General features: G+C 49.3%; 2 protein-coding genes across 2 annotated transcripts in view; both read left to right on the forward strand.

Annotated features, from left to right (window-relative positions):
- LOC308184692 (uncharacterized protein) overlaps positions 1-7272 on the forward strand; it is a 52163-nt gene extending 44891 nt beyond the window's left edge. The window contains exons 4-9 of the mRNA XM_080572009.1: positions 2425-2565; positions 3028-3162; positions 3246-3296; positions 3426-3502; positions 3586-3635; positions 5458-7272. The gene's annotated coding sequence lies outside the window, so the exon portion shown is untranslated. The remainder of the gene's footprint in view (positions 1-2424; positions 2566-3027; positions 3163-3245; positions 3297-3425; positions 3503-3585; positions 3636-5457) is intronic.
- A 1188-nt stretch (positions 7273-8460) lies between these two features.
- LOC308184696 (uncharacterized protein) lies at positions 8461-15520 on the forward strand. Its single transcript, XM_080572028.1, has 8 exons — positions 8461-8477; positions 8749-8799; positions 12831-12907; positions 12991-13040; positions 14355-14388; positions 14438-14605; positions 14740-14801; positions 15153-15520. Exons 2-6 carry the CDS (start codon positions 8761-8763, stop codon positions 14583-14585), a joined length of 348 nt encoding a protein of 115 aa, XP_080428154.1. The 5' UTR covers positions 8461-8477; positions 8749-8760; the 3' UTR covers positions 14586-14605; positions 14740-14801; positions 15153-15520.
- The last annotated feature ends 3565 nt before the right edge of the window (positions 15521-19085 follow it).

Consider the following 19085-nt stretch of genomic DNA (forward strand, 5'->3'; position numbering starts at 1 on the left):
TCAGTGAAGAAGGAGGGGGAGAGGTACTCCTGGTGCCGGAGCAGAAGTCCCCTGCGGCCTGTGGTGAGGACCATGATGAAGCAGGCTGTCCCCCTGCAGCCCACGGAGTACCACGGTGGAGCAGGGTTCCATGCTGCAGCTGGTGGAGGAGGCCACGGTGGAGCAGGTGGACCTGCACTGATGGAGGCTGCGGCCTGTGGAAGACCCTTGCCGGAGCAGATTCCGGGCCGGACCTGTAGACCGTGGAGAGGGGACCACGCAGGAGCAGGTGAGCTGGCAGGAGCTGCTGCCCGTGGGGGACCCAGGTTGGAGCAGTTTGCTCCTGAGGGATGGACCCCGTGGCATGGACCTACATCTGGAACAGTTCTGGAAGAGCTGCTGCCTGTGGGAAGGCCATGCCAGATCAGTTGACCAAGGACTGCATCCTGTGGGAGGAACCCCACAGCACAGGGGATGAGGGCGTCCGAGAAGGAGTGGCGGCAAAGAAGCGCTATAGACTGACCATAAACACCGATCACCTGTACCGCTGGGGGGGAGAAGGTGGAAGAGGGTGGTTGGGGGGGAAGGTGCTTTTGGTTGCTTTCGTTTGTTTCTCGCTTCTCTACATTGTGTAGTAATAAGCAATAAATCTTTCTATCTTTCTATGCTGAGTGTGTTTTGCCTATCACGATATTTACTGTGTAATCTCCTCGTCCTTATCTCAACCCTTGAGCCCTTTTTGTATTTTCTCCCTGTCCTTCTCTGAGGAGGGAGAGTGAGAGAGCGGTTTTGGTGGAGCTTGGTCGCCTACCCCTGTAAAACCACCACAGGGGAAGACGTTCAGGTGTTTCCCTCTGAGGGTCTGAGGTGAGGCTGGCTGGGACAGAGGAGCAGTGTGGCAGGTGGTCGCTTGCAAGCACAGTGGTCATTTTGTCCTTCTGTGTTCCCAGGTGGCATGGGTGATGGTGGCCGTTCCTTTCGAGCTTGGATCTAACTTGCAGGTACAGAGGCAAGTGGACTGTTGTTTTGAAATGAAAACATTAAATATGGGGTGACTTCTGTTGTTGAGGGATGGGTGCTAATGCTGTCAGCTGAATGTTTATCTTCTGACGAGCTACCTCTGGAGTGACTCTGGTGAGTGACGAACAGAGGTAGCTGTTATTTTTGGGTTGTGGTTGTCACTGCAGTTTTTTTAACTACATCAAATAGAGTAAAATTCCAGTTTCTCTTTTAGAGGTGCTCTAGGTAGCTTCAGAGAACGGGTGGAAGCATCTGCCGTGTGGGGTAGGTAAGCGGTTGAGGTAAAGGAGGGGATGAGAGTAACTGTCCTGAGGGTGCAGTGTCTTTTATTGCTGTGGTTGCTTTCTCTTCTGCTTATCAGGTGCTACAGGCAAGGTGGGCTGTGATAGTCTTTGGAGTAGGAGCAAAGCAGGTCACTGGAATGCTGTTTGGTTCCTGAGAAAGGTGTTTCAGAGGAAAAAGGTGGTCTGGCGTGGCAGCTCCTGATGGTGGTCTTCGTCAGTAGGTGAAGCGGTGCCTGAAGCCCCATGCCGTGGAGCCTGAGCACGCCTCGCTGAGGATGAAGCCTGCTTTCCAACAGTTCCCAAAACTGTGTTGAGGCTGAAATGGTGTGTCTGTGTTTGGGCTGGGGTTGCACCTTGGTGAGTGTAGGGATGAGTTTTAAGCTGGTGCAGCAGAGGGCCAGGCTCCATTGTCCTGTAGTGTGTTTTGACCCATCAGCATAGCCTTTTGGTTTTCAGATAGCCTACTCAAGTACGTGATTTTTCCTGCGACTGATGTTATTACATGGAATTGATTTTTTTTTTGGCATGTAATCTGTTATGCTCTCAGATTTTTCTTTCTATATAAATAAAGGTTTGAGCTAATTCTAGGTGAAAAAATTTCAGTTACTTGCTTGGTCATATTGTCCTTTCAATATTCAAAGCTGCAGCAAAAGCATGGGGATTGTTGCTTCTAGAATCACCCCAGTTCTCTTGTCTGCAGTCTGCATGCTATTGAGCTAAACCAGATTAAAGAAAAAAAAAAAGAAAAACAAAAAACAAACAAACAAAATACAAAACTAAAAAAAAACACCAAAAAAAACCCCACAGCTGCTGTGCTGCTTGTGCTCTTTTTACTTTCTTGTGCTTTGCCCCTCCCCTTTCCCAGGTGATTGGGTTTGGGTGCTGGGCGGGGCCAAATGGTATATGAGCCCCAGGTATGCCATTAGAGAGTTCATTGTGCCTGGGCTGCTCTTTGGGGTAAGTGCTTTGCTTTCCTTCAGTCAGTTGCAGGGTTCTTTGGGCAGGTTGGAGTCCATGGATTTCTAGATTTTAAGTGCTTGGAAATCACTTACTAGAGGGATATTTAGCAGAGGTTGCTGGCTCACTTGTTTTTGGGATGGTGGGATCCACTTGTGTTTTTGGGTTATATTTGAATCTCTAGACGTATGAAGCCACTTGTGTAACTCTCCAGAGGACTAAAAAGAGCTTGATTACACACTGCAAGAGGCTTGACCACATAGGCGCAGTATTACCAAGAGACTGAGCAGGGTCGTATCAAAGTTACCTTTTTCATCTGTAAAGGGTAAGTCTGTGAATACCCCTGCTGGGGCTGCTGTGTGTGCATGGCTTTTTGGCATTTGTGGAGCTCAGTAGTTTTTTTTGTGTGTGTATGTTATTACTTTTTTTTTTTTAAGGCCAAATAGTGTGTGTGCTGAGCGTGGTTGGCAGGAGGAGGTGGGGAATTGTCTGGCAGGGGAGCTGTTCAGGACTGGTAGGTTTGGTTTCTAGGAGCGTGCGGCATCCTTCCTGTGCGATGCCACTGGTTGTTGGGCAGGAATGTTCCAGCTCGTGTGTCTTAAACAATGTAGCTTGTGCAGTGTGTGTTGTGTGGCCTGGGCAGAGTTTGCCGCGGCGCTGTGAGCGAAGAATCTCAGTTCGAGCTGGTGAGCAGCTGAAGCAAAGGAGCTGGGAAGAGAGAGGTATTTCAGCAGGTACGCTGTGGCTGTGAGGTGCCTCAGGGTGTGCTTTTCTCTTGTCTCTGCAGGGGCTTCGTGCAGTCTTGGATAGGGAAATCCCCGTGTCACGGAGCAGTGAGGGAAGGTGAGAGTTCCATCAGCCTGGTGATCCCTGATCTGAAGCAAAGGGAAGACGTTCAGGTGTTTCCCTCTGAGGGTCTGAGGTGAGGCTGTTTGGGACAGAGGAGCAATGTGGCAGGTGGAGGCTTGCAAGCACAGTGGTCATTTTGTCCTTCTGTGTTCCCAGGTGGCATGGGTGATGGTGGCCGTTCCTTTCGAGCTTGGATCTAACTTGCAGGTACAGAGGCAAGTGGACTGCTGTTTTGAAACGAAAACATTAAATATGGGGTGACTTCTGTTGTTGAGGGATGGGTGCTAATGCTGTCAGCTGAATGTTTGTCTTCTGATTGTGTTTTCCTTTGTTCAGGCTGAAACGCAGTGTGCAGTACAGGACGTCACGACCCGAGCTACCTCTGGAGTGACTCTGGTGTGTGACGAACAGAGGTAGCTGTTATTTTTGGGTTGCGGTTGTCACTGCAGTTTTTTTAACTATATCAAATAGAGTAAAATTCCAGTTTATCTTTTAGAGGTGCTCTAGGTAGCTTCAGAGAACGGGTGGAAGCATCTGCCGTGTGGGGTAGGTAAGCGGCTGAGGTAAAGGAGGGGATGAGAGTAACTGTCCTGAGGGTGCAGTGGCTTTTATTGCTGTGGTTGCTTTCTCTTCTGCTTATCAGGTGCCCCAGGGAAGGTAGTAAACCTTCCCGTTAGTAAATGGGAAAACTTTTGAGATAGTGGAATCTGGACCTTTGAGTCCTAGCTGGTACACCCAAACTTGCGAGCTATATGCCATATTGCGGGCCCTAAAATTGCTGAAAAATAAAAGCGGTACAATATATACAGATTCAAAATATGCTTATGGGGTAGTACATACATTTGGTAAAATATGGGAATAAAGGGGGCTCATCAATTCACAAGGAAAGGGTTTAATACATCAGGAATTGATTACCCAGGTTTTACAAGCTATCAGAGAGCCCAAAGAAATTGCCGTAGTACATATAAAAGGGCATCAAAAAGGCCTCACCCCTCAGGTTAGGGGTAATAATCTAGCAGATCAGGAGGCAAAAAGGGCAGCATTAATGAGTAGAAGAATTATAAGAACGAAGGAAGATTGCCCAGACTGTGGGAAATAATACTTATACTTAATAGTTAATATATAATAATTAATATAATAATTAATAACATAATATATAATAATGCTTAATATAATACTTAATACTGTGGGAAAGACTTAAAGGAATTTCCATGTTATGATTGCTGGAGTGAATGGGGAGTTGATGGGATTGAATGCAATTTTTCTGAGGAAGAAAGCCCGCCTTATAAAAACCGCTACAAGTGCAGGCCGACTAACTCCCTGTGGTCGAATGGACCCATTCCCCTCCCCTTACTCTGTTTCACTATTACAGAAGAAGACAAGATGACACAAATGGGGGTTCCAAAAAAAAAAAAAAAACAAACGATAAAGGGAAATGGGTACTGCCTGATGGACGGGAAGTGTTACCAAAATCAGTAGCTATGAGGGTGCTACGGAGATTTCATGAACAGACGCACTGGGGTACTCAGGCGTTGGTGGATCAATTTGCCACATATTATATGTGTATACGGATTTATAATATAGCAAAGAGGATCGTAAATGATTGCGTAACTTGTCGGAGGGTAAATGCTCAACACATGAGAAAAAGGGTCCCGGGAGGAGGACGAGAATTGGCACATCGACCTTTTGCAAAGATTCAATTAGATTTTACTGAACTTCCGAAAACGGGGCGATATAGATACTTATTAGTTATTGTAGGCCACCTCACAAACTTTGTTGAAGCATTCCCTACGGCAAGGGCCACAGCTCAAACCATGGTAAAGATATTATTAGAAAGCATCATACCCAGATACAGGGTAATAGAAGCAATTGACTCTGATCGAGGCCCACACTTTGTGTCAAAGGTATCCCGAGACACGATGAAGGCTCTGGGAATTAAATGGGAATATCACACTCCCTGGCATCCTCAGAGTTCGGGAAAGGTAGAACGAATGAATGGTGAAATTAAAAAGCAACTAACAAAGCTTATGATAGAGACTAAGACCTCCTGGGTGAAATGTTTACCGCTTGCACTATTGAATATCCGGACATAGCCCCGAGCCGATGTCGGAATCTCACCTTTTGAAAGGCTGTATGGTATGCCTTATGATTTAGAGATGCCATCTGATCCCCAGGTACAGGATATCCAATTAAAACCTTATTTAATACAGCTTATGAACCGACGGAGGGAGTTGCAAGCGAAAGGCTTGGTGGCTAGATATAGCAATCCATAGGATACCACCTGGAGATAGGGTTCTAATTAAGACATGGAAAGAAATGTCTTTAACACCACGGTGGGGAGGCCCCTATGTTGTTTTACTTATCACAGAGACGGCTATCCGGACGGCTGAGAAGGGGTGAACGCATGCCAGTGGTGTGAAAGGACTGATCCAGAAAAGCAAATGGGAAGCGGTCGCAGGCCCTGATGACTTAAAGCTCACGTTGAAACGAACTCGATAAGTATGGTCTAACTGTCTATGTATCGTAAAAAGGAGGAGAGGGGACCCTGTTTGATCAGAAAAAGGTCGCGGTTACCTGAGAAACTCCCCTGAAGAACACTGCTGCTGCCGAGAAGAACCTGCACCTTGTAGTTCGCTGCAACCGAACCGACAAGCGAGGCAGAGAGTGAAACGGTGGGGAATTACGTGGCCAGGTAAAGAACTCTGGAAAATGGGCCCTAGCCATTTTTTTTTTTTTTTTGCGATACATAGTAATGGGTACGATTGTTTACACTGTTCCTGGGTCTGCGCACCCTCACAAACCTTTTAAATGGAGCCTGATTAGATGGGAAGATCACCATGTTCTTCAGCAGATAACTACTGCTGGGGGACTGATAGGGGAGGCATCATCTATATAAAGAAGGAAGAGACGAAGAGTCCCCAACGGGTGGGACGAAATCAGAAACTGTTGGGGAGTGTTTTGAGGATTCAGCCTACACAAGCTTTTAGAATGCTAACTCCTTGTTGTGGTTTAACCTGGCTGGCAGCTAAACACCACACAGCCGTTCGCTCACCCTCCCCCCTCCCTCTCTGGGATGGGGGAGAGAAACGGGAAAGTGAAGCCGGTGAGTTGAGATAAAGACAGTTTATTAAGACAGGAATATAATAATAACAATAATAATAATAGTGATAATGATAATAGTATTAATAATAATAATGTGTAAGAAACAAGTGATGCACAATGCAATTGCTCACCACCCGCTGACTGATGCCCAGCCTATCCCCGAGCAGCCGGCCCCCCACCCCCGCCAGCCACCCCTATATATTGTTTAGCATGACGTCAGATGGTATGGAATACCCCTTTGGCCAGTTTGGGTCAGCTGTCCTGGGTCTGTCCCCTCCCAGCTCCTGCTGCACCCCTAGCCTGCTCGCTGGCAGGACAGAGCGAGAAGCCGAAAAGTCCTTGGCCTGGTGTAAACACTGCTCTGCAACAATTAAAACATCAGCATGTTATCAGCGCTCTTCTCATCCTAATCCAAAACATAGCACCCTACCAGCTACTATGAGGAAAAATTAACTCTGTCCTAACTGGAACCAGGACACTCCTAATAGCCCTAAACCACTGGAGGTTGCTAATAAATCAGTAAACCCGGAGTACGGGATTAGAAATGAAGGGGTGACCGGGAATAACATATGGAGAATCGTGAATGCTAGTTATCAGTTGTTGAATCAAACAAATCCAGACGTGCCTAGACCTTGCTGGTTATGTCTTGATATAAGGCCCCCATATTACGACGCCATTGGGGATCTGGGAGAGACCACCCGTTCAAACGAAACCGATCCCCCTCAATGCAATTGGGGAAGGGATGTAGCAATAACGTTAACGGAAGTAACTGGGAATGGCAGATGCGTAGGCACGGTCCCTGGTGAGAAGTTCCATCTATGCAATATTACAGAAAATGTTACACAATTAGACAAAGAAAAATGGTTAATACCAGCAGATAACACCAGATGGGTATGTTCGTCTCTGGGGGTGACTCCATGTTATCTTTGAAATTGTTCAACTCGTCTCATGATTTCTGTGTACAGGTAGTAATTATCCCAAGGATTCTTTACCATTCTGAGGAGTATATGTACATCCAACATGCTATGGCAAAAAACCACTTAAGGAAGAGAGAGCCTATTACGGCTCTTACTTTAGCCACTCTGATGATTCCGGGGGCTGCAGGAGCCGGAACTGGAATTACCTCTCTGGTAAAACAAAGCCAAGTATTTACCTCGTTACGCATTGCTGTAGATGAGGATTTGGCCCGTATCGAGCAATCTATATAAGCTTTAGAGAAATCTGTGCGATCCTTATCTGAAGTAGTACTACAAAATCGTAGGGGATTAGATCTGATTTTTCTACAATAAGGAGCATTGTGTGCAGCCCTACGAGAGGAGTGTTGTGTATATGCTGATCATACTGGAGTGGTGAGGGATACAATGACTAAATTGAGAGAAGGGCTAGAAAAACGAAAAAGGGAGAATGAAGCCCACCGAAACTGGTACGAATCCTGGTTTAATTACTCACCTTGGCTCACTACACTGCATCAGCTATAGCAGGACCTTTGTTGCTGCTCATATTTACACTAACTTTTGGACCACGTATATTCAATCAAATAATCACAATTGTAAAAAACCGATTAGAGGCAGCTCAACTTATGCTTGTGTGTGCGAAATATGAATCTCTTGAACAGGAGGAGGATGACGCAGCAACTTTAATATTGAGCAAACAAGTGCTTCAAAAATTCGTCAATGAACAAAATATGTTAGAAAAAGAAAAAGGAGGGATTGTGATAAATTAGCAGGTGTTTGTTCATTGTCTTTAAAAAGAATTCAGAGAATCTGCTGAGAAGACAAGGTTTTGCAATTTACGACCTTGTTGAGGGGGAAGACTAAGCAAGTAGATAGTGGGGAGGGGGTGTTGGATAAACGTCCTTGGTAAAACAAAGACTCTGTGAAATACTGTTTGCTGCTTTACTACCCTTGAACACGAGCACAACGCATGATCATTGAAAGAAACAGAACGAACTGCACAGCTTCAGAAGATTCAACAAGTCCTGACAAGCCGAACTTGGATGCTATAAAACGGCGACACTGAAAAGGGAAAGTTGCGTGCTGTGATGGAGCGGAGACTCCCCAGCCGCCCAGCGCTGTTTTGCTTGTACCTGCTTACTTAATAAATAAATTATCTTCGATAGACCAGAAAATTGCGTGGTCTCGCTTATAACATCAAACAATGTAGCTTGTGCCGTGTGTGTTGTGTGGCCCGGGCAGAGTTTGCCGCGGCGCTGTGAGCGAAGAATCTCAGTTCGAGCTGGTGAGCAGCTGAAGTAAAGGAGCTGGGAAGAGAGAGGTATTGCAGCAGGTACGCTGTGGCTGTGAGGTGCCTCAGGGTGTGCTTTTCTCTCGTCTCTGCAGGGGCTTCATGCAGTCTTGGACAGGGAAATGCCCGTGTCACAGAACAATGAGGGAAGGTGAGAGTTTTATCAGCCTGGTGATCCCTGATCTGAAGCAAAGGGAAGACATTAAGGTGTTTCCCTCTGAGGGTCTGAGGTGAGGCTGTTTGGGACAGAGGAGCAGAGTGGCAGGTGGTCGCTTGCAAGCACAGCGGTCATTTTGTCCTTCTGTGTTCCCAGGTGGCATGGGTGATGGTGGCCGTTCCTTTCGAGCTTGGATCTAACTTGCAGGTACAGAGGCAAGTGGACTGCTGTTTTGAAACGAAAACATTAAATATGGGGTGACTTCTGTTGTTGAGGGATGGGTGCTAATGCTGTCAGCTGAATGTTTGTCTTCTGACTGTGTTTTCCTTTGTTCAGGCTGAAACGCAGTGTGCAGTACAGGACGTCACGACCCGAGCTACCTCTGGAGTGACTCTGGTGAGTGATGAACAGAGGTAGGTGTTATTTTTGGGGTGCGGTTGTCGCTGCACTTACTTTACTACATCAAATAGAGTAAATTCCAGTTTTCTCTTTTAGAGGTGCTCTAGGTAGCTTCAGAGAACGGGTGGAAGCATCTGCCGTGTGGGGTAGGTAAGCGGCTGAGGTAAAGGAGGGGATGAGAGTAACTGTCCTGAGGGTGCAGTGTCTTTTATTGCTGTGGTTGCTTTCTCTTCTGTTTATCAGGTGCCACAGGCAAGGTGGGCTGTGATAGTCTTTAGAATAGGAGCGAAGCAGGTCACTGGAATGCTGTTTGGTTCCTGAGAAAGGTGTTTCAGAGGAAAAAGGTGGTCTGGCGTGGCAGCTCCTGATGGTGGTCTTCTTCAGTAGGTGAAGCGGTGCCTGAAGCCCCATCCCGTGTAGCCTGAGCACGCCTCGCTGAGGTTGAAGCCTGCTTTCCAGCAGTTTCCAAAACTGTGTTGAGGCTGAAATGGTGTGTCTGTGTTTGGGCTGGGGTTGCACCTTGGTGAGTGTAGGGATGAGTTTTAAGCTGGTGCAGCAGAGGGCCAGGCTCCATTGTCCTGTAGTGTGTTTTGACCCATCAGCATAGCCTTTTGGTTTTCAGATAGCCTACTCAAGTATGTGATTTTTCCTGCGACTGATGTTATTACATGGAATTGATTTTTTTTTTTGGCATGTAATCTGTTATGCTCCCAGATTTTTCTTTCTATATAAATAAAGGTTTGAGCTAATTCTAGGTGAAAAAATTTCAGTTACTTGCTTGGTCATATTGTCCTTTCAATATTCAAAGCTGCAGCAAAAGCATGGGGATTGTTGCTTCTAGAATCACCCCAGTTCTCTTGTCTGCAGTCTGCATGCTATTGAGCTAAACCAGATTAAAGAAAAAAAAAAAGAAAAACAAAAAACAAACAAACAAAATACAAAACTAAAAAAAAACACCAAAAAAAACCCCACAGCTGCTGTGCTGCTTGTGCTCTTTTTACTTTCTTGTGCTTTACCACCTCCCCTTTCCCAGGTGATTGGGTTTGGGTGCTGGGCGGGGCCAAATGGTATATGAGCCCCAGGTATGCCATTAGAGAGTTCATTGTGCCTGGGCTGCTCTTTGGGGTAAGTGCTTTGTTTTTCCTTCAGTCAGTTGCAGGGTTCTTTGGGCAGGTTGGAGTCTATGGATTTCTAGATTTTAAGTGCTTGGAAATCACTTACTAGAGGGATATTTAGCAGAGGTTGCTGGCTCACTTGTTTTTGGGATGGTGGGATCCACTTGTGTTTTTGGGTTATATTTGAATCTCTAGACGTATGAAGGCACTTGTGTAACTCTCCAGAGGACTAAAAAGAGCTTGATTACACACTACAAGAGGCTTGACCACGTAGGCGCAGTATTACTAAGAGACTGAGCAGGGTTGTATCAGAGTTACCTTTTTCATCTGTAAAGGGTAGGTCTGTGATCGGCGCCGCCCGGGCACATTTTGGCGCGGCGCCGCCCGGGCACATTTTGGCGCGGCGCCGCCCGGGCACATTTTGGCGCGGCGCCGCCCGGGCACATTTTGGCGCGGCGCCGCCCGGGCACATTTTGGCGCGGCGCCGCCCGGGCACATTTTGGCGCGGCGCCGCCCGGGCACATTTTGGCGCGGCGCCGCCCGGGCACATTTTGGCGCGGCGCCGCCCGGGCACATTTTGGCGCGGCGCCGCCCGGGCACATTTTGGCGCGGCGCCGCCCGGGCACATTTTGGCGCGGCGCCGCCCGGGCACATTTTGGCGCGGCGCCGCCCGGGCACATTTTGGCGCGGCGCCGCCCGGGCACATTTTGGCGCGGCGCCGCCCGGGCACATTTTGGCGCGGCGCCGCCCGGGCACATTTTGGCGCGGCGCCGCCCGGGCACATTTTGGCGCGGCGCCGCCCGGGCACATTTTGGCGCGGCGCCGCCCGGGCACATTTTGGCGCGGCGCCGCCCGGGCACATTTTGGCGCGGCGCCGCCCGGGCACATTTTGGCGCGGCGCCGCCCGGGCACATTTTGGCGCGGCGCCGCCCGGGCACATTTTGGCGCGGCGCCGCCCGGGCACATTTTGGCGCGGCGCCGCCCGGGCACATTTTGGCGCGGCGCCGCCCGGGCACATTTTGGCGCGGCGCCGCCCGGGCACATTTTGGCGCGGCGCCGCCCGGGCACATTTTGGCGCGGCGCCGCCCGGGCACATTTTGGCGCGGCGCCGCCCGGGCACATTTTGGCGCGGCGCCGCCCGGGCACATTTATCTTAGATCGAGCTAACGAGCAGCTGAAGTAAAGCAACTGGGAAGAGAGAGGTATTGCAGCAGGTACGCTGTGGCTGTGAGGTGCCTCAGGGTGTGCTTTTCTCTCGTCTCTGCAGGTGCTTGGTGCAGTCTTGGATAGGGAAATCCCCGTGTCACGGAGCAGTGAGGGAAGGCGAGCGTGTTGTCAGCCTGGTCGTCCCTTAACCGAAGTGAAGGGACGTGGGGGGTTTATGTGGCAAGGTTTTGGTAGCAGGGAGCTCTAGGGGTGGCTTCTGTGCGAAGAATCTAGAAGCTGCCCCATGTTAGGTAAGGGCCCCGCTGCTGAGCGGAGCCAATAAGTGATGTTGTTTGCGCGTCTGTGAGAGCATATTTAAGACAGGAAAAAAAAAAAAAACCCACGCTGGTCCATGCAGCAGCTGGGAGAGCAAGAGGAGTGAGGAACAGCCTTGCAGGCGCCAAGGTCAGTGAAGAAGGAGGGGGAGAGGTACTCCTGGTGCCGGAGCAGAAGTCCCCTGCGGCCTGTGGCGAGGACCATGGTGAAGCAGGCTGTCCCCCTGCAGCCCACGGAGTACCACGGTGGAGCAGGGTTCCATGCTGCAGCTGGTGGAGGAGGCCACGGTGGAGCAGGTGGACCTGCACTGATGGAGGCTGCGGCCTGTGGAAGACCCTTGCCGGAGCAGATTCCGGGCCGGACCTGTAGACCGTGGAGAGGGGACCACGCAGGAGCAGGTGAGCTGGCAGGAGCTGCTGCCCGTGGGGGACCCAGGTTGGAGCAGTTTGCTCCTGAGGGATGGACCCCGTGGCATGGACCTACATCTGGAACAGTTCTGGAAGAGCTGCTGCCTGTGGGAAGGCCATGCCAGATCAGTTGACCAAGGACTGCATCCTGTGGGAGGAACCCCACAGCACAGGGGATGAGGGCGTCCGAGAAGGAGTGGCGGCAAAGAAGCGCTATAGACTGACCATAAACATCGATCACCTGTACCGCTGGGGGGGAGAAGGTGGAAGAGGGTGGTTGGGGGGGAAGGTGCTTTTGGTTGCTTTCGTTTGTTTCTCGCTTCTCTACATTGTGTAGTAATAAGCAATAAATCTTTCTATCTTTCTATGCTGAGTGTGTTTTGCCTATCACGATATTTACTGTGTAATCTCCTCGTCCTTATCTCAACCCTTGAGCCCTTTTTCCTTGTATTTTCTCCCTGTCCTTCTCTGAGGAGGGAGAGTGAGAGAGGGTTTTTGTTGGAGCTCGGTCGCCTACCCCTGTAAAACCACCACAGGGGAAGACGTTCAGGTGTTTCCCTCTGAGGGTCTGAGGTGAGGCTGGCTGGGACAGAGGAGCAGTGTGGCAGGTGGTCGCTTGCAAGCACAGTGGTCATTTTGTCCTTCTGTGTTCCCAGGTGGCATGGGTGATGGTGGCTGTTCCTTTCGAGCTTGGATCTAACTTGCAGGTACAGAGGCAAGTGGACTGCTATTTGAAACGAAAACATTAAATATGGGGTGACTTCTGTTGTTGAGGGATGGGTGCTAATGCTGTCAGCTGAATGTTTGTCTTCTGATTGTGTTTTCCTTTGTTCAGGCTGAAACGCAGTGTGCAGTACAGGACGTCACGACCCGAGCTACCTCTGGAGTGACTCTGGTGTGTGACGAACAGAGGTAGCTGTTATTTTTGGGTTGCGGTTGTCACTGCAGTTTTTTTAACTATATCAAATAGAGTAAAATTCCAGTTTATCTTTTAGAGGTGCTCTAGGTGGCTTCAGAGAAGGGGTGGAAGCATCTGCCATGTGGGGTAGGTAAGCGGCTGAGGTAAAGGAGGGGATGAGAGTAACTGTCCTGAGGGTGCTGTGGCTTTTGCTGCTGTGGTTGCTTTCTCTTCTGTTTATCAGGTGCCACAGGCAAGGCGGGTTGTGATAGTCTTTGGAATAGGAGCAAAGCAGGTCACTTTAATTCTGTTTGGTTCCTGAGACAGGAGTTGTAGAGGAGAAAAGCTTTCAATATTCAAAGCTGAAGCAAAAATAAATAAACCACAGCTGCTGCTTCTCTTTCTACTTGTGCTTTGCCCCTCCCCTTTCCCAGGTGATTTGCTTTGGGTTCCAGGGAGGGCCTAGTGGTCATTGAGTCACAGGCATCCCTTCAGAGAGCTCATTATGCCTGGGCTGCACTTTGGGGTAAGTGCTTTGTTTTTCCTTCAGTGAGTTGCAGGTTTCTTTAGGTGGTTAAGAGTCTATGGACTGATGCGTTTCCAAGTAGAGACCGGTACGCCCATCTTTGTGAGGTAACAACTGGTAGGATCTGTTAGAGTAAACCAATCTAGTAATAGGTGCCTGTATTGCATGCAGCTCTTCTTCAGGTGAGTAATTGTTATAGCATGTTTACGGATAGGATGGCAGTGCTACTTTGTGTGTTTGCTTTTGGTTCTGGGTCCCTTATGATTTTTGCTGAATTAAGGCAAATATTATCAAAGTTATAACCTTGGTGGCAAAGTGATGGAGCAGGGTTTAGGAGATAAGTATCATCGAAGCTCCCTGTGTAAGCATGCATCTGAAAAGAGTAGCAGTAGGCATGTAAGGGGTAGTCTTTTTCAGGGTTAGGGACAGTTTGTTATATTTTTGGAGCTTTTGCCTGTGGTTTGTGTGGCTGTAGAGTCTTTAGATGTTGCAGCTTTCTAGTTTTTAAGTGCTTGGAATTCACGTAATAGAGGTGTGCTTAGGAGGTGTTGCTGGCTAACTTGTTTTTGGGAAATGGTGGGGTACGGTTCCTTTTTTTTTGAGTTATCTTTTAATCTCTAGGTATATCAAGTCATTTGCATAACTGTCCAGAGGCTTCACAAGGAGCTTCAGTACGCATCCGAAGGGGCTTGACCGCATAAGTGCAGTATTATGGAAAGACTGAGCAGGGTCACCGTTCTCATCTGTAAAGGATAAGTCTGTGATTACCCCTGTTGGGGCTGCTGTGCATTCATGGCCTTTTGGCATTTGTGGACCTGAGGGTGTGTTTTTTTTTTTCTGGCTCTCGTCTCTGTGTTTGAGTCCTCTGCAAGGAGCTGTACTGTTTGTGTGTCCATCACGGATATGACCTTCTCTTTTTGTTTCTTGTATCCCAGGGCATGGGCCCGGACACTTGAATGAGGCACGAGGGTGAGTGGACGGCAGTGTGGGCCCTGAGTTGGTCAGTGGATTGTGTTAGTCTGCTTTGCCTGTTATGCAGGCTTTGGAAGCACCTTGAAAGAGCAGAGTACATCTCCTGCCACGTTCCTGAGGCGCGCCAGGCGTCAGCGGTTCCAGTTCCTGAAATGCTGGAGATGCTCGGAGCACAAGAGGAGCTGGGAGCGTGATGCATCTCCTTGGGATGTTAGGTGAGCGAAGCGGTGGTACTGGGTTGGGGAACTTGGGTCTGGGGCTTCTTGGCTGTTGGGGTAGGGGAGGAAAGAAGAGGAGTGGGTATAGACTGTTTTGTGGATTGTCATTTTTGTTTGTTCTTTCTCCTTGGTCTAAGCTACGTGACCTTGGCTCAGCACAGTAAATGGAAGCGCTAAGCCTGGATCGGGAAGGTGAGTGGAGAAAAGTTGGAAAAAGGGCATTGGTTTTGGTTTGGTAGTCTATTGGTCCCACCTCTGGGTGACTCCTCTTTTCCGGGGACGAAGAAGATACTGGGAACATCCTAGTTGGCCTCTGTGGTCCACCTTGAGGATGGATTGTGACCCCTGAGAATTAAGTCCAGGGGCAAATACTGTGTGTTTGGGGGTGGTTGGCAGGGGAAGGCGGGCAGTTGTCTGGAGTTGGTCTATCTGACTTCAGTAGCAGAGCAGGTCAGTGGACTACTGTTTTGTTTTTGAGGTGGGTGTTTCACTGGAAGAAGTTTGGCTGGTGTGCCAGTACCCGATGGCACTTTATTTCTGCAGGTGAAGAGGAGCCTCGTGCCGGAAGCAATGTCCTGGCTAGCCTTCGTGTTCCTTGATGAGGATGGAACCTGCCTCCTGTCATTCCAAGCTAAGTTGGGGTGCAAGTGCTATGTTTGCTTTCGGGTTTTGAATGCACACATAGGGCGAGGGTCTGTGCTTTTAAGTCATTGCTGTGGATGGGGCCTTTTAGGATTGATCACGGTCAGACAGTGTGTGGGGGCGTGGGATTCTGTCAGGTAGGGCTTGAGCACGTGCCAGGCAGGGCAGTTCCAGCTTGGTGTCTGTGTTCTGTGTTGTCTGTGCTGTGCTGTTGCTCCTGGTGCTTGGCAGGCCCTGGGGAAGCCTTCCTGAGGGTGTTGAACACTTGACCTCACTGGAATAATGCTGATGCTCAATCGGAAGCTGAGCATTTCTTGTCTTGCAGTGGGAGCTTAAAGAGATCATTTCTTCTGTGCGTGTAATTTTTTTGTATCAAATGTTTCTTGATGCGATCATCATATGTTACGCGCTCCTCAGGTCTTGATATCCTCATTGCCTTTTTCCACTGGACAGATTAGATGGGCAACTTGTTAGCCACACCAAAGGTCCTAAATGCTTGTTTCATCATCGTAGGGCTGATCTGAGCACGTCTTGTCTTGCAGTCGCAGCTTAAAGCGCAGATATGTTTCAGGTCTTGTGCATCATATTCGGTTTCAGATGGCATCTGTTTCCATCCTCGCTGTTGCGGAAGTCATGTGGGCTTCATCAGGAGCTCTGTCTTGGGAGTTCATTTCTGAAGCATTTTTCTTCTGGGGTTTGCACTCCCCATCCTTCTGGTCTCTTGTCTTGAAGGCAGGCTTTTTATGCCTCCATCATCCCAGTTCTGGCAGTTGCTTCCAGTCGCATGTCGTGACATTTGAGTCTCTCCTTGGGTCTGCTGCAGGGCACCTGTTCTGACTTGCTGTTGCTGTAGGGCTTCCCTCTGGGAGTCCTTTTTTTGCGCCTTGTGTTCTGTGTTTTGTTCGTAATGTTTGTAGCGTGCCTGTGTGTGTGTGTTTGGCCTGGAGCTGTCCTGCCTGGCAGTTAGTGATGGTAGCTAACGTGGCGGTGTACTAATACATTGTCCAGACTGTTTTGGCAAAGACATCCGGTCTGCCTCTGGGCACGTACTGAAGGGCAGGTGGCACAGAGTCATCTCCATGGTGTTTGGCAAATGTGGAGGGGGAGACCTGAGCTGCTTGCGAGCAGCTGTTTGCATAGTGCTTGAATAGTGCTAGAGGAGAGGTCTGTCATTGAATCTTGAAAGCTCGCAGATGTGGAGTGTTTTTATTTTTCTCCAGTCCTAGATAAACCTTAGGAGGAACAGGTCACAGGAAAGAGCTCCTTTTGGAACTGTCAAGGACTCGGTAGGCAACCCGGTGACTGGCTTGATCTACTTTCCAGGTGCTGAGGCAAGGGGGCTGCTGTTTTGAAATGATAAAATTAGCCATGGGGTCCCTTGTGTTGTTGAGGGATGGGTGCTAATGCTGGCAGCTGAATGATTACCTTCTATGTTTTCATTTGTTAAAGCTGAAACACAGCGTACAACCTGGGACGTCACACCCAGAGCTGCCGCTGGCAAGGTGAGCGATGAACAGACGGAGCAGTTATAGTTGGGTTGTGGTTGTCACTGTCACTCTAAGTGACCCCTCTTTTCTGTTTTAGAGGTGTTGTAGCTGGCTTAAGAGGGTAGATGGAAGCATCTGCCTCGGGGTAGGTAAGCGGGTAGAGGTAAGGCAGCAGATGAGAGTAACTGTCCTAGCTGTGCTGCGGCTTAGGATGCTGCCTTAGCCTATGCTTTTCTTCCTCTTTCACAGGTGTCTCGCACAGGCTCAAAGGAGCAAACTGCATTCTGAAGAGCTGCTTAAGTAGGGGGGCTGGTCATGAGCTGGGTTGGAGCGGAATGGCCAAGTAGCACGAGGTGACTATGAAAGGTCTCTGTCTTGCTTTGCAGGTGCCATGGCAGGCTCTCCACAGAAGTGGCTGAGGATTTGAGATGAGGCCGGAGAGTGACAAGGAGCAGTACGTGCAGGGATGGTTTCCAAGCGCTGCGGTTGCTTTCTCTTCTGTTGGTCAGGTGCCACAGGCAAGGTGGGCTGTGACATCAGTCTTTAGAATCAGAGCAAAGCAGGTCACTGGAATGCCACAGGGCATCTGAGAAGGGTGTTTTAACAGGAAAAGTTTGTCTGGCATGGCGGTGTCTGATGGCAGTGTGTTTCCACAGGTGAAGAGGTGCCTGGAGCCCCATCTCATCTAGCCTGCACGTGCCTTGAGGATAAAGCCTGCTTTCCAGCAGTGTGGAAAGCACCACCAGTCCGTGGTGCCGGCCCGGCCGAGTTGGAGCATGTGAGCAGCTGAAGAAAAAGAGCTAGAGAAAGAGAGGTATTGCAGCAGGTAGGCTGTGCCTGTGAGGTGCCTGAGGATCTGCCTTTTCTTTTTTTTCTTTTGTGGTTGCTTCCTGCAGCCTTGGAGAGGTGAATCCCCACATTGTGGAGTGCTGAGGAAAGACGAGAGGGTCGTCAGCCCAGTCAGTGTCCCTAAGCAAGGTCCCCCTAAGGCAAGTCCTTGAAGTGTTTCCCCTGGTTTAGCAGGTGCTGCAGCAGGCCTTCCTCAGAATCTGCTGAGGGTCTGAGGTGAGGCTGGGTGGGATAGAGGAGCAGTGTGGTGGGTGATTACTTGAGAACACAACGATCATTTTATCCCTTTGTTTTCCCAGGTGGTGTGGGTGATACTGGCTGTACTGTTGGAGCTTGGACTCAGAGAGGAACGGGTGAGCACAACCGTATGTTGCTTCAGTGGTAGTCAGTATTGCGGAGGAGGTGGGCATCAGGGCCGGTGTGCTAGTGAATGCTGGTACGCTGTTTTTGCAGATGATGATGAGCCTGGCCATGGACTAAGATGTCTCTCAGTGTCTGTGCATTTCTTGAGGTGGAGGGAATTTACCATCCAGCAATCTGAGAGCTAAGTTGAGGGGCACCTGGTATTTGCATATGTGGTGTGGCTGATGGGAGCTGGGAGCCGGAGCAGCATGGAGCCAGCCGGCTGAATATACTTGGTGCCACTGTGAAGGTGGTTCAGGCTGGGTCACCTTCAGGCTGCTTGAGGCTGGGTCATCAGGCTAATAGAAGGAGCAGGGGATATTTTGTAGTGTGAGTGTATGTGCCAGGCAGGACAGTTCCCATCTGTTTATTTGTCTTGTAGTGCTGCTTCTGCAGGGTGTGTTCTGTGTCATGCACTCCTCGGGTCTTTGTATCAAATGTTTCTTGATGTGATCATCATGTTATGTGCTCCTCAGGTCTTGATATCCTCATTGCTTTTTGCACTGGACAGACTAGAAAGGCAACTTGTTAGATGTACCAAAGGTCCTAAATGCTTGTTTTGTCATCATGGGTCTGATCCGAGCACTTCTTGTATTGCAGTCGCAGCTTAAAGCGCAGATGTGTTTCAGGTCTTGTGCATCATATTCGGTTTCAGATGGCATCTGTTTCCATCCTCGCTCTTGCAGAAGTCATCTGGGTCGCATCAGGAGCTCTTGCTTGGGAATTCATTTCCTAAGAGATTTCTTCTGGGGTTTGCACTCCCCATCCTTCTGGTCTCTTGTCTTAAAGGCAGGCTTTTTATGCCTCCATCATCCCAGTTCTGGCAGTTGCTTCCAGTCGCATGTCGTGACATTTGAGTCTCTCCTTGGGTCTGCTGCAGGGCACCTGTTCTGACTTGCTGTTGCTGTAGGGCTTCCCTCTGGGAGTCCTTTTTTTGCGCCTTGTGTTCTGTGTTTTGTTCGTAATGTTTGTAGCGTGCCTGTGTGTGTGTGTTTGGCCTGGAGCTGTCCTGCCTGGCAGTTAGTGATGGTAGCTAACGTGGCGGTGTACTAATACATTGTCCGGACTGTTTTGGCAAAGACATCCGGTCTGCCTC

Source organism: Anser brachyrhynchus (genome assembly GCF_964034855.1).
Source record: "Anser brachyrhynchus genome assembly, chromosome: W".
NCBI classification, from domain to species: domain Eukaryota; kingdom Metazoa; phylum Chordata; class Aves; order Anseriformes; family Anatidae; genus Anser; species Anser brachyrhynchus.

Bases quoted from the DNA above. Each gene is read 5' to 3' on its own strand.
- LOC308184696 (XM_080572028.1), top strand. From the start codon at position 8,761: ATGGTGGCCGTTCCTTTCGAGCTTGGATCTAACTTGCAG. The intron at 12,908-12,990 runs GTAGCTGTTATT...TTTATCTTTTAG, and splicing joins CTGGTGTGTGACGAACAGAG to AGGTGCTCTAGGTGGCTTCA. The intron at 14,389-14,437 runs GTGAGTGGACGG...GGATTGTGTTAG, and splicing joins CACTTGAATGAGGCACGAGG to TCTGCTTTGCCTGTTATGCA.